The 13,069-nt window shown below is 40.6% G+C and overlaps 1 protein-coding gene across 2 annotated transcripts; it reads left to right on the top strand.

The window, feature by feature from the left end:
* Nucleotides 1-587: 587 nt before the first annotated feature.
* Nucleotides 588-7,606, top strand: LOC121547147 (microcephalin). Of its 2 annotated transcripts, none has more exons than XM_041858261.2 (9): nucleotides 588-660; nucleotides 2,042-2,109; nucleotides 2,220-2,311; nucleotides 3,233-3,351; nucleotides 4,701-4,785; nucleotides 5,062-5,173; nucleotides 5,334-5,465; nucleotides 5,594-5,680; nucleotides 5,789-7,606. In XM_041858261.2, exons 2-9 carry the CDS (start codon nucleotides 2,067-2,069, stop codon nucleotides 6,592-6,594), a joined length of 1,476 nt encoding a protein of 491 aa, XP_041714195.1. In that variant the 5' UTR covers nucleotides 588-660; nucleotides 2,042-2,066; the 3' UTR covers nucleotides 6,595-7,606. The 2 variants fall into 2 exon arrangements, with proteins under 2 accessions (XP_041714195.1, XP_041714196.1); XM_041858262.2 differs by having other exon boundaries at nucleotides 611-656.
* Nucleotides 7,607-13,069: the final 5,463 nt, after the last annotated feature.

The following is a 13,069-nucleotide window of genomic DNA, read 5'->3' as shown; positions in this document are numbered from 1 at the left end:
CTCTCTTAGACCTCCTCTGCCTCTCTTTTTCCCTCCATTCCTCCTCATTCATCCAAGTATACGTCTCCTTATGATAATACTGCATTTCTCCAAACCTATATCTGTTTCTTGCCTTCTCTAAGGACTCCATTTCCCCCTCCTTTCCCTTCCGGCGTCTATTCTATCCTCGGTCTTGACCTCTTCATTGCTCTCCTCTTCTGATCCGCTGTCCTCCTCTCCTGAATCACCATCGTCTTCCGATCCCTCATCCGAGCTGTTATCCTCACTATCATCCCTTTCCAACTGCTCGTCTTTTCGCTGAAGACGCCATGCTCCACATTGACTCTGTACTGGTACCCCCTGTATATAGCCTCGCTACTGTTATTTTACTGCTGCTCTCTAATTTTTTTTTTTTACTTAACTATTTTTTACTTAACACTTATTTTTCTTAACTGCATTGTTGGTTAAGGGCTTGTAAGTAAGCATTCCACTGTTGTATTCGGCGCATGTGACAAATAAAATTTGATTTGAAATACATTGATATGCATGATGTGAGTTGTATATTTCTGACCAACCAATGACAGGTCGACGTCATCTATTTCCCAGCATGCCTTGTGTCATAAAAAATACACGCGCGGAAAGCCAAGATTTTGCAAGGATTTGTCCAGTGCCCGACTGAAAGTAGAGAGAAGTTATTTTTTTCTTATACCACAAGCTTTAAAATATCTATTAGTAGCAATATTACAGTACCTAATCTGTTTGAAATGGTCATAATTCAGTCGAAATGTTCTAGCTAACAAGTAAACGTTAGCACTGCTTACTCGATAGCAAGTAGCTAGCTATCTTCACAGCTTGCAGGGAAATTAAAGCTTTATATATGGCTAACTAACCCTTTCATAGACGCAAATTAAAGCTTTTACGATCTGTATTCACAAGTTAGTTACTTTGCTAGATGTCTTCGGACTCAATGTTTTGTGAATTTACTAGCTGTAATAGAAATACACCTTGGAGTTCTAGTTAGTTACCTAGCTAACCTAGATAGTTATGAGTTTGCATGGGGGTGTAGCTACCGTCCGGCAAACGGAAACGGAACATCGGCTCTCGGACCAACAGGCTCCAAGACAGTTTCTAACCCCAAGCCATAATGAGACTGTTAAATAGCCAGACTGCTACATAGACAATTAAAGATGCACTATGCAGAATTCGCTCCGCCATTTCCTGATTGCTAAAATTCTATTTGTTCGCCTAATTTCAGTTTATGTGACAAAAGAAGCAACTATATTGTAAAATATTGTATTTTCAGCTGTTTGAAGCTGGTGTAGAAAACCGAAAGTAAAAGACGCAAAAAGGAAACTTAAGAACGGGAAGCATAAAAATTATGTACATAGAACAGATCTACTGCTTCTTATACTTGCTTTCAATGAGAATTACAGATCTATAACACACTTCTATGTGGTCAGGTCCCCCAAAAAGTTACATGTTGCACCTTATTAATGGTACCCGAACTATCAGCGCATACACTACATTGACACTACCACACACATTCACTTACACTACATATGCACACGCAGACCGACACCACACACATTCACTTACACTACATATGCACACGCAGACCGACACAACACACACACTTTTACACTCATTTGCTGCTGCTGCCCTGTTCTTTATTTTACTCTTATTATTATCTATCCTGAAGCCTAGTCACTTTACCCTGCCTTCATGTACATATCTACCTCATACCTCTGCACATTGATCTTGTACTGGTACTCCCTGTATATAGCCTCACTCTTGTGTATTTTATTCCTCTTGTGTCACTATTTATTTTTAATTTTTAATCTGCATTGTTGGGACGGGCTCGTAAGCAAGCATTTCACTGTAAATTCTACGCAAGTTGTATTCGGTGCATGTGACAAATACAATTTGATTTGTAGCTTTTTGTCATCAAATATGGTTTATGTTGCTTAAGAGATGCACGTTTCCCCCCTCCATTGCACTAGCTAACTGACTGCCCTTTCCTTACTCAAATTTAACTGGGTTACTTCTCTTTCTCCGATTGTAGGGAAATCCTTCAGTAAGAGACTCTAATGACCACAAACAGTAGGCCTAACTCTCCTGCTATTCTGAAAGGTAAATGATGTGTAAACTAACTTCATGGTTTGGATAGCTACAGCTTTTTCTTGTATTTTCTCATTTGTCTTTGAATCAAGTATGGAGGTGGGGTTTGATCTTTTCCCTAGATGTTGTTGCCTACGTTGACGTGTGGTCATCGAGTAAAACAGAGAATTACTCGAAATCATTCATCCAGCAGCTGCAGGATATGGGAGCTGAGGTGAGTTACCCTTTTATATATGGCTAACTAACCCTTTCATAGACGCTAACTGCATTAGCACCTATTGACAATAGTATCTTCTGGTCAGATGAGTTCTGTTAAGATCCCAGACGCTCGTTCCGAATGTTAAAACGCATCGCTTGGGGTACGTTTTTTGGAAACCTAAGGAATGTATCTTTCATATCGGCGAGAAGGAGGAAAAAAATGTTAAATTACTACACATCTTTATAGGGTTAGTGTTCCCACATGGCCATATATCTCTGTTACAGCGTGTGTTTAGACATAGGCGGCCACCTGTGCTAAATAGCTATCTAGTGTGCTCCGAACACCTGTGTGTAAGTGTAACTAGGGAGGAAGTGTAGTTCGTCAACTGGAGGTACACACAGCTTGTGGATCTGTGCAAAACTGCTACAGTAATTCTATCTTTTTTATTTGTAAGATTCCTTCTCTCTGATATGAAAGATAAGGAGCATATCAGCATATGTTTAGAAAGAAAAAAAAAACGGTTTGAAAGTGATGATTATTGACCTGTCTTAAATGTTAAAACAGCGTCGGAATTGTAGTTCACTTGGAGCCAACCGTGGGCGAAGCTAATGGCGAACTAACTACACAAGTTTGTTTTTGATGACATCCTGTGGGGTTCTTAAAACTAAAACTACCATTCTTAAAGGAAAAAAATCCACTCAAATCCACTATCTTTTGGTATTATGATGCAAAACATATCATACTGTGACACATTCTGTTTCGAAAGTTCTATATCTTGACTGCTGACATGCAAAACATTTTGGGGACTGTATCAACGGTGGACTAATGAAACAAACACCAACATATAGTTTTTGAGTGGTATTTTCCTTTAAGTAGTCTGAAAGATTATTACTATGTATACATTTCACATTGTGATATTTACCTGTATCATTCCAGGTATCTAAAACCTTCAATAAACAAGTCACACACGTAGTCTTTAAAAATGGCCATCAAGCCACCTGGAATAAAGCCAAGAAGACTGGTGTGAGACTTGTGTCTGTCCTCTGGGTGGCCAGGTAAACCTCAAGCTTCATTTACATTTTTTTCACTTAGCAGACGCTCTTATCCAGAGCGACTCACAGTAGTGAGTACATATATTTATATACTGGTCCCCCGTGGGAATCGAACCCACAACCCTGGCGTTGCAAGCACCATGCTCTACCAACTGAGCTACACGGGACTACAGTGTAAACGCTTTTTGGCCTTAAAGTGCAACATCGTAGCAATGACAACGATGTGTCGTCAATATCTATTGGTCTGTGTGATGACAAGTCGGTGACCATTTTGTTGTTTTTGCAATTCTTACATCAGCCACAAGGCGTCACTGACTGACCAAATAAAATAGCTGTGAGCTCTGTTATTTATACTGAACAAAAATATAAACGCAACATGCAACAATTTCAAAGATTTTACTCAATTACAGTTTATATAAGGAAATCAGTCAATTGAAATAAATTCATTAGGCCCTAATCTATAGATTTCGCATGACTGTGCAGGGGCCCAACCATGGGTGGGCCTGGGAGGGCGTAGGCCCACCCACTTGGGAGCCAGGCCCAGCCAATCAGTTTTTCCCGACAAAAGGGCTTTATTACAGACATAAATATTCCTCAGTTTCATCAGCTGTCCGGGTGGTTGGTCTCAGACGATCCCACAGGTGAAGAAGCCGGATGTGGAGATCCTGAGCTGGCGTGGTTACATGTGGTCTGCGTTTGTGAGGCCGGTTGGATGTACTGCCAAATTCTCTAAAACAACGTTGGAGGCAGCTTATGGTAGAGTAATTAACATTCAATTATCTGGCAATAGCTCTGGTGGACATTCCTGCAGTCAGCATGCCAACTGCACGCTCCCTCAAAACATCTGTGGCATTGTTGTGACAAAACTGCACATTTTGCTTTACATGTTGCGTTTATATTTTTGTTAAGTATACATTTTACATTTTAGTCATTTAGCAGACACTCTTATCCAGAGCGACTTACATGAGCAAATCAAATCAAATTTTATGTGTCACATGCGCCGAATACAACAGGTGTAGACCTTACCGTGCGTGGTCAGTAATATTTACTAAATAAAGTAATAAAAAAATATATTTAAAAAAGTTACACAATAAAATAACAATAATGAGGCTATATACAGGGGGTACCGGTACCGAGTCAAAGTGCAGGGGTAAAGGTTAGTCGAGGTAAACTGTACATGTAGGTAGGGGTAAAGTGATTATGCATAGATGATAAACAGCGAGTAGCAGCAGTGTAAAAACAAAAATGTGTGTTAAATGCCAGTCAGCTCGGGGCCCAATGCTTTTAACCGCTAGGCTACCTGCTGCCCCCATGTTATGCTGTCACTCATATTGTTTGTTTATTAAATGCAGATGTAAAGATGATGGTGAACATGTTGATGAAGAGTTGTGTCCGGCATTAAATGATGAAGTCAATTCAGCACTCAAGAAAAGGGTGGTAAGCAAATGTAAAATTCCCTGTTAGATTAAAGGAGTCACAGTACATAACTTCTCTTTGTTTATCCTGTCAAGACATTACTTAGCTCTCTGCAATTCAACCATTACTGCATATTTACCTTATTTCTTTAAAAAGTTGATTTATATTGTTGAGCAAGGACTTTTTTTTCCCTCCCAAAAAACATGAATAATTAGGCTATGAGGAGTATTTTTATTGAAAGGGTCTATTGAAGTTTTTCCTTATCAAAATTAATGTTGTGTATTTTATTTTATATAGCATCGTTGTATGCAGCCAAGAGACACCCCTGAGAGGACCCCTGAGAATGACAGGCGCATGAAGAAAAAACTGGACAAGATGATCAAAGACCTAGTACCAAAATCACCTCTTAGTAAGAAATCTCTCCTCATGTCATACATTCTATTCCAAATCTATTCTATTAATTCATAATATATCGTATTATTAATTTAATAATATTAATAAATATATTATATTATTTTCTTTTTTTTATGTGTGGCTGTGATTTCATATGTAAATATATTTCTGTGTAGTAACAGATGTGTCCCCTTACATCATCGACGAAGAGAACGGAATAGTTTACAGTCCTTCTATGAAAAGGTCTGACTCCATGGCACAGCGCCTGAAAGAAATGAGGGAAACGAGGGAGAACCTCTCCCCGACAGGTATGTTTTATGTGCATGGCCAATCGTTTGATGTGTATAGTGTGTGTAGCATCTGCAAAACATGGGCCAGAGTTGGAAACTATTGAGCTGAGAAATATTTGCAGGCTCTAGTTAAATATTTCTCTCAGCTTCACAGATGGGACAATCTAGGTTATCGCCTGAGTTTAAGCCTTCTCTTGGGAGTACACCGTCACGCTCTTTCTTGCAACACCTAGGTAAGGACATAAGATGTGTTGATAGTGTCAATTAACGTACATTTTATCATGCTAGAAGTTTATCAGTATATTTTGTTATTCTCATAATGGCATATCTTTCCCCTGCAGATGAAGAATCGGATGAGGATCTTAATGCGTCTTTTGGCTCAAATAAGACCGATGGAGAGAAGCAACAGGAAGCCACCAGTGAACCACAGCACAAGAAACACTTTCAGAAACCTTGGAAGTCATCTTGCAGTGATTTGCCCAGACAAAAGACATTGGTTCAAAGTCCTTTACCCAATTCACCGGCTAAAGGGAGTAAACAAGACAAAAATCCTAAGAGGACCTCAATCAAACATGATGTCATCAAAAAGCACATCTCCTTAGAGAGTCCATGCCTGGATGACCGCCCGGAGTGTAGCAAGAGTGTGCAATCAGTGTTTACATTTGACAGTTTTCTACTGGGGACAAATGGGCGATCATCCAGCAGAATTAATATGTCAAAAGTCACACCACCTGTCAGGAAAAGCAGAACACCACAGTCCCTTCCAGAAAGTAAGCTAACTGCTAATCTGGAGATTTCTAGTCGCCGTTCTTCAAAAATGTTACCAGAAAAACCCAATGTGCCTCATCAAACGTCCCTAAAGATTACCACACCGAAATCAAAAGTGAGCGAATGTAGAAAATCCTCACTTCCTGCCTTAGCAAGATCTTGCACTGTCTCAAAAGGCTTCCGTGCCTCCTCCTGTGCGGATGATGATGATGGGGTATTTGTGGACTTCTTCTCTCCAGCTAACAACCCTGGGAGACAACGAAGCCGCCTTTTACCCAGCTTGCCCTCAGAGTCCAAGGTTCAGATCCCCTTTGAACTGGAGCCTCAGCCTAGCCCTGGGAAGAGGAAGAGGGGCAAGAGTGAAACCACAGGGTCTTAGTCGGCCAGTGTCAAAAAGAGAACACATGGGGTGCCCGGTGTAAGAGAAACCAGCAGTGTAAACAGCATGTTGAATCAACACGTGCATCCACACCAGGATTCAAAGGGATGTCCATCCTCAGAGGACAATAATACAAAACAAACTCAGACTAGAAGAAATAGGCAAAGCACATTGCCATTCTCTAGAGTGCCTAAAGACTCCACTGATGAACTGACTAGTGCCCCTGACCATCAGAGAGCATCAATAGATCCCACACACCTTTCAAAACCAAGTCTGGCAGCGGCCAACAGAGCACTAGATAAGCAAAACAGTTTGTCTCTCTTACCTCGGCACAAAGACGAACAAGTGAAAAGTAGCCCACGTTTCAAAAGTATGTGAATTATAAACTGTGTCCAAAAATGTGATACAATTTTATTACAGCAACAGAATGGCACTTACTAACCATATCATAATTATTACCGTGATCAGTATTTCAGTGATGCAAAGGATGAAAAACATTTACTTTTATATTGAAAATGTATGGCCATGTAAGTTAATCAAACTGTGAATTGAAGTTTTAGGATAGCCTATTGAGGGATCCCCTGAAATGATGGGTAAACAAGATTAAATTAACTGTTTTAATACTGATATGGTGATACATTTTCTAATAAACAAATGTTAACCTTTCTTTCTAGAAGCACCTTACTGACAATTTGTGTTCCTGATACTGTCATTACACAAAAACACAAGTGAATCAGCATTCAGCAGGAAAAATGTTTTTCACCTGTGTGTTTTGTAACGTTTCAACATTTAAAGTTGTAGGCAGAGTAACTGTGTATGCTGCAGCAGCTGGTGTCACAGACACAATTTCTGACAATTTAAGCAAGCAGAAAAGACTAGTCAATATGGTTGGCAAGAGCATGGAGAAGAATACCAAGGTAACCAAACGTATCATCTAAGTTGCTGTTGTGGTGTTGGCTGTAATTGTTATAGCCCAGCATTGATTTACCCAATAAATGACTGGGAGCTGGTATATCATGTGACTCTTTATTTCTATAGCTCAGCATTGGAACATACAATAAGCATTTTTAACGACGTCATGTTTTTTTTTGTTTGTTTTTTTATATTGACTTAACCTGACAGTTTGTGAATTGAATAAGACTTACACTTGGTCAACGTGTCCTCTATGATCTCTTGGTGAAACCAAACTGGAGGAACAGTGGCATATTTGTTGCCTTTGCGTTCCATTCCTTTTGAACACAGCTGCTCAGAAACTGTGTTCAGTGGGTGAATGAGTAGTCATGATGGTCTTTGAAGCTGCTGCCACAGGGGCTCTCTGTGTGTTACCTCCATGTTGGTAGGATAACATCCTCTCCTGTGAAAATGCACCTGACACGGTCTTCTGTGTTCGCTCAACCTGAACAAAACTTCAGCTTTTAACACTATGGAGAAATCTTGTTTGAATTCTCATGTGAACTGTATCGCGGAATGCATAATATTATTTTCATCGTTACATGAGCGAGATTGTATAGTTAATCCACTTTTAGTTTACATTTAATAGAGTGATTTGAATATAACACTGTCAAGTTCAATCTACTCCAAAATTAGAAGAAAAAAATATATATTCAGGAATTAGGGTACTTATCAGGGTCTGGAAAATTGGCCCCTTGTTTTACAACTGTGGAAGATGGTATGGGTTTTCTGTGTGAGGTTTCAACCTTCACAGAAGAGCCCATGTAATAGGAGTGAGGGTTCTCCCCAAAAAATGTAAGCTTGTAAGAGGTACTGCGCCACCTTGTGGAATGTATTTTTTTTTAACGACATAGTTTTATGTTTATCATATAAGGCACATTTTTTTGACGCTATGTTGCAGCAAATGGCAGTTACAGGTGTTCAAAAATGCAAAAATCTCCAAAGGGGGACCTTGTTCAAAAGTCCTGGGAGAACTCTGGGAGCACTCATTATAAGATGTTATGGAGTGAACTGTTTGGATTTAGCTTCAACCCCCTCAGCATCTGGACAAAGGTAGTCTTACCATTCACCAAGAGTGGAACGAAGTCATGTGCAAGTACAACAGTCATGACATAAACCACTTTTATCCTTTTTGTTCTTCTGACACTATCAGCATTATCAAACTTAGATAATCTATGGTTTTGTAGAGTAGTTTATTGAGGCAAAAATCATGTTTAGTGAAATGTTTTGATGAAGCATGTCATCTGACGTGAGCTTTGTACCCTTAGCAGTAAGGGGAGTTGTCCTGTATGTGTATCATTGAGCATTTATTTGTGTGTAGAAATGAGTTGATTTTTATCTTGAGTACTTGGCTTTATAAAATGGCATTGTGTATGTGCTCTTAAAGAACTTCAGGAAACATGATGTCATAAGCACTTTATTCACCACATGTAGTGTGATTGTTTATGTTTTCTATGCACGGCTGTTGCAAATGAAGTCAAATGTTCAATCGGTAATCTGATCTTTTGTACCCTCGGGTGCTTTTCAGTTAAAATGAGCCATTCCAGCCCCCCCTGACCCTAGATAGATTAGGACAAGGGCCTATGGAAGTTGACTGTATGGATAGAGCCTGAGTAATTTCAGTTTGCATAGATCGGCCATCAACGGGACCTCGTCCATACCCAAAATAATTTCCTTCATTTGTGCGAGGTGCATTGAAATGGAGCCTGGTGCAACAGTTCACACCAACTCTTTGTCTTAGGTTTATTTAGTGCGGACTCTTTGTTCAACGCCTGCCCTCTTGCTCTGCTGCCAGAACATTGCATAAGTGAAGCCAAAAATCCCCTTTGAGGAACCTCCAAAAAATGTAACTGTTGAAATTCCTTGTTTGTTTCTTGGCGAAGGAGTGAAAAATGAATAATAGTGCTTTAGGCTTTTAACCTTGTTTGATGTCTGAAAAACATTCCCAGATCAGTGTCAGCAATGGGCAGCCAGTCTCTTGCATTGCTACTGAAAACATTGTTTCCCCCCTGATGAACACCTTTCTTTTGGTATTATCAACAGCAGCATTCTTTTCCATCCCATATCATCAGCTTCCATCACAGTGATGATGGTTGATGTCCATCTTAAAGATCAGTGAATAACTTATTTCAGCACTGAGCTAAGGACAATCCTTTGCGATGGAGGATGACCTAAACCATGCCATGCTTTCCTAAAGAAAGCTGAAAACCTTTTTTGAACCAATGAATCCTTTTATGTCAATTTGTATAGGGGTTTTGGGTGTGTTTTATTTGGGGTATGGCAGATTTAAAAGGGTTCTGTTGTCACGGAGGATCAAGGTGTTCTTGTTAAACCTTCAAATGAAATACAAGGACATGTCTAAAGAGGGGTTGGGCAGGGTAAATTATTGTGGTTTGCAAACACACTGTTTATTTCTTTGTCATAACAGCCCTCAGATGAAATGTCAAGCAATCCTCAGCTCAGTCGATATACTGGGTTACCTTCTCAACAAAAGGCCTGTTAAACTTTCTCAACCCCTGCCGTATGCTGACTGTTTCCAACCCCAGCGTTACTAATACGCAACGAGCAACCTTTTTTATCACACCTGGCCACATTGATGTCACGGACACGTTGTTATGCCTGTAAAGCAGTCGTGTATGGGGCTGTGTACTGGTCAGGATGCCTTCTGCTCAGGATGCCTTCACCCCAGACTTCCTGCTGGGGGACTGGAGAGCGGTTCCTGACGGGAAAGAGCCTGTTCGCCCTGTCTCTAACTGCCGCTCAGGTGTTCAGTGCTGATTGCCTGCTGCGTGGGGGTGAAGGTACTACTGTGTCTGTATGGGAGACGGATGGTCCAGAACCAGGCTAACCTACAATTCCGTTTCAATGCCGGCGGTGCTCTCCAACCTGTTTTTCACTGTTCATGGCCTTGGGTTTCATTTCCTCTTCACACATCAAATTATGCAGATATCCGGCATGTGGTGTTTTCTCGTGGAAGCAATAAGCAAACTATTGAAAACTGATAGCCTTTATCGCTGCTATTATCCCTTAGTCATTATTTAGGTGTGCACTTTGTATTGAACTCACTTTGTATTGAACTCATAACTAATGTAAAGTGCTAATGTACTCTAAAGTGCGTATAATTTGTTTACGTGGTTGTTTTTTCAATCCGGACTCTAAGGACATTAGTTATGACAAGCATGCCCACTGAGTAAGTAGATCCAACTGTATTTGTTACAGCCACGTTTTGGATGTTGGACAGATTAATATTGATAATGTCTTGTTGAACTTCTTGACGATACTTTGCCTTCTCAACCTACTAACCTAGGTATTTGGAAAGGTTTTCCTCTTTTCTCCTCTGGTTCTTCAGACAGCAGCAGACAGTGACCCAGGTGGTCAGAGCTCTGGGTGGGTTCCCAGTGGTGGACCAGGTGTGTGAGAACACAACCCACGTGGTGTCGGTGGGCCACCGGCGGACCCTCAATATTCTCCTGGGCATCGGCCGTGTCTGCTGGTAATATTCCCCTAAACCGATTTTGTGGTGTTTGGAGCAACGACAGTGTATTCCAGAATAACCATATGAACTTTCAGATCGGTTTCCAGCAGCACCTGTAAGTAACTGAAGATTCTACTAATATTGTATACTGTTCTTATTCAAACATAGCCCTTGGGGTCAAATTGGTTAAAAATATGCTTTTATAATGAAATGGCTTGGTCAGTTTACTATCTTTTTTGACTATCATATACTACAACTGTCTCTAAAAGCTGGAATTCCAAACAGGAGGTGGGTAGGACACCTGCTAATTTTATTGCCATTAATTAATTTTCAAAGCGGTTGTTTTTTACTCCAGCATCCTGTGTCAGATGTGGATGTTGCTCTTCCTGTCCTCCTCTATTCATTAATCTTTGGCCTGCATCTGTGAAGGGGAAGGGGTGTTTTGCTATAGAATATGTCTCATCACATTTCCTCTTGAAATCACACACAGTTCTGTTGTGGTGGCCAAAACCACACTCCCTGAAGGATCTTGATGAGCCAGACCATTTAATTTGAAGGGGGCCATTCAGCATTTTTTACCTGACACACTCAATCTGTGCTGATTTCTCTGTCTTGTGCAGTAGTGGATAGTGGATAGGTAAATAAAGTTGAAGTCGGAAGTTTACATACACCTTAGCCAAATACATTTAAACTCTGTTTTCCACAATTCCTGACATTTAATCCTAGTAACAATTCCCTGTCTTAGGTCAGTTAGGATCTCCACTTTATTTTAAGAATGTGAAATGTCAGAATAATAGTAGAGAGAATGATTTATTTAAGCTTTTATTTATTTCATCACATTCCCAGTGGGTCAGAAGTTTACATACACTCAATTAGTATTTGGTAGCATTGCCTTTAAATTGTTTAACTTGGGTCAAACGTTTCGGGTAGCCTTCCACAAGCTTCCCACAATAAGTTGGGTGAATTTTGGCCCATTCCTCCTGACAGAGCTGGTGTAACTGAGTCAGGTTTGTAGGCCTCCTTGCTCGCACACGCTTTTTCAGTTCTGCCCACATATTTTCTATAGTATTGAGGTCAGGGATTTGTGATGTCCACTCCAATACCTTGACTTTGTTGTCCTTAAGCCATTTTGCCACAAATTTGGAAGTATGCTTGGGGTTAGTGTCCATTTGGAAGACCCATTTGCGACCAAGCTTTAACTTCCTGACTGATATCTTGAGATGTTGCTTCAATATTTCCACATAATTTTCCTTCCTCATGATGCCATCTATTTTGTGAAGTGCACCAGTCCCTCCTGCTGCAAAGCACCCCCACAGCATGATGCTGCCACCCCCATGCTTCATGGTTGGGATGGTGTTCTTCAGCTTGCAAGCACCCCCTTTTTCCTCCAAACATAACAATGGTCATTATGGCCAAACAGTTCTATTTTTGTTTCATCAGACCAGAGGACATTTCTCCAAAAAGTACGATCTTTGTCCCCATGTGCAGATGCAAACCTTAGTCATGCTTTTTTATGGCGGTTTTGGAGCAGTGGCTTCTTCCTTGCTGAGCGACCGTTCAGGTTATGTCGATATAGGACTTGTTTTACTGTGGATATAGATACTTTTGTACCTGTTTCCTCCAGCATCTTCACAAGGTCCTTTGCTGTTGTTCTGGGATTGATTTGCACTTTTCGCACCAAAGTACGTTCATCTCTAGGAGACAGAACGCGTCTCCTTCCTGAGCGGTATGACGGCTGCATGGTCCCATGGTGTTTATACTTCCGTACTATTGTTTGTACAGATGAACGTGGTACCTTCATGCGTTTGGAAATTGCTCCCAAGGATGAACCAGACTTGTGGAGGTCTACAATGTTTTTTCTGAGGTCTTGGCTGATTTCTTTTGATTTTCCCATGATGTCAAGCGAAGAGGCACTGAGTTTGAAGGTAGGCCTTGAAATACGTCCACAGGTACACCTCCAATTGACTCAAATGATGTCAATTAGCCTATCAGAAGCTTCTAAAGCCATGACATTTTCTGGCATTTTCCAAGCTGTTTAAAGGCACAGTC

Source organism: Coregonus clupeaformis, chromosome 31 (assembly GCF_020615455.1).
Source record: "Coregonus clupeaformis isolate EN_2021a chromosome 31, ASM2061545v1, whole genome shotgun sequence".
NCBI lineage: Eukaryota > Metazoa > Chordata > Actinopteri > Salmoniformes > Salmonidae > Coregonus > Coregonus clupeaformis.
The sequence above is the reverse complement of the archived record's forward strand: the minus strand, read 5'-3'. Positions and strand labels throughout refer to the sequence as shown.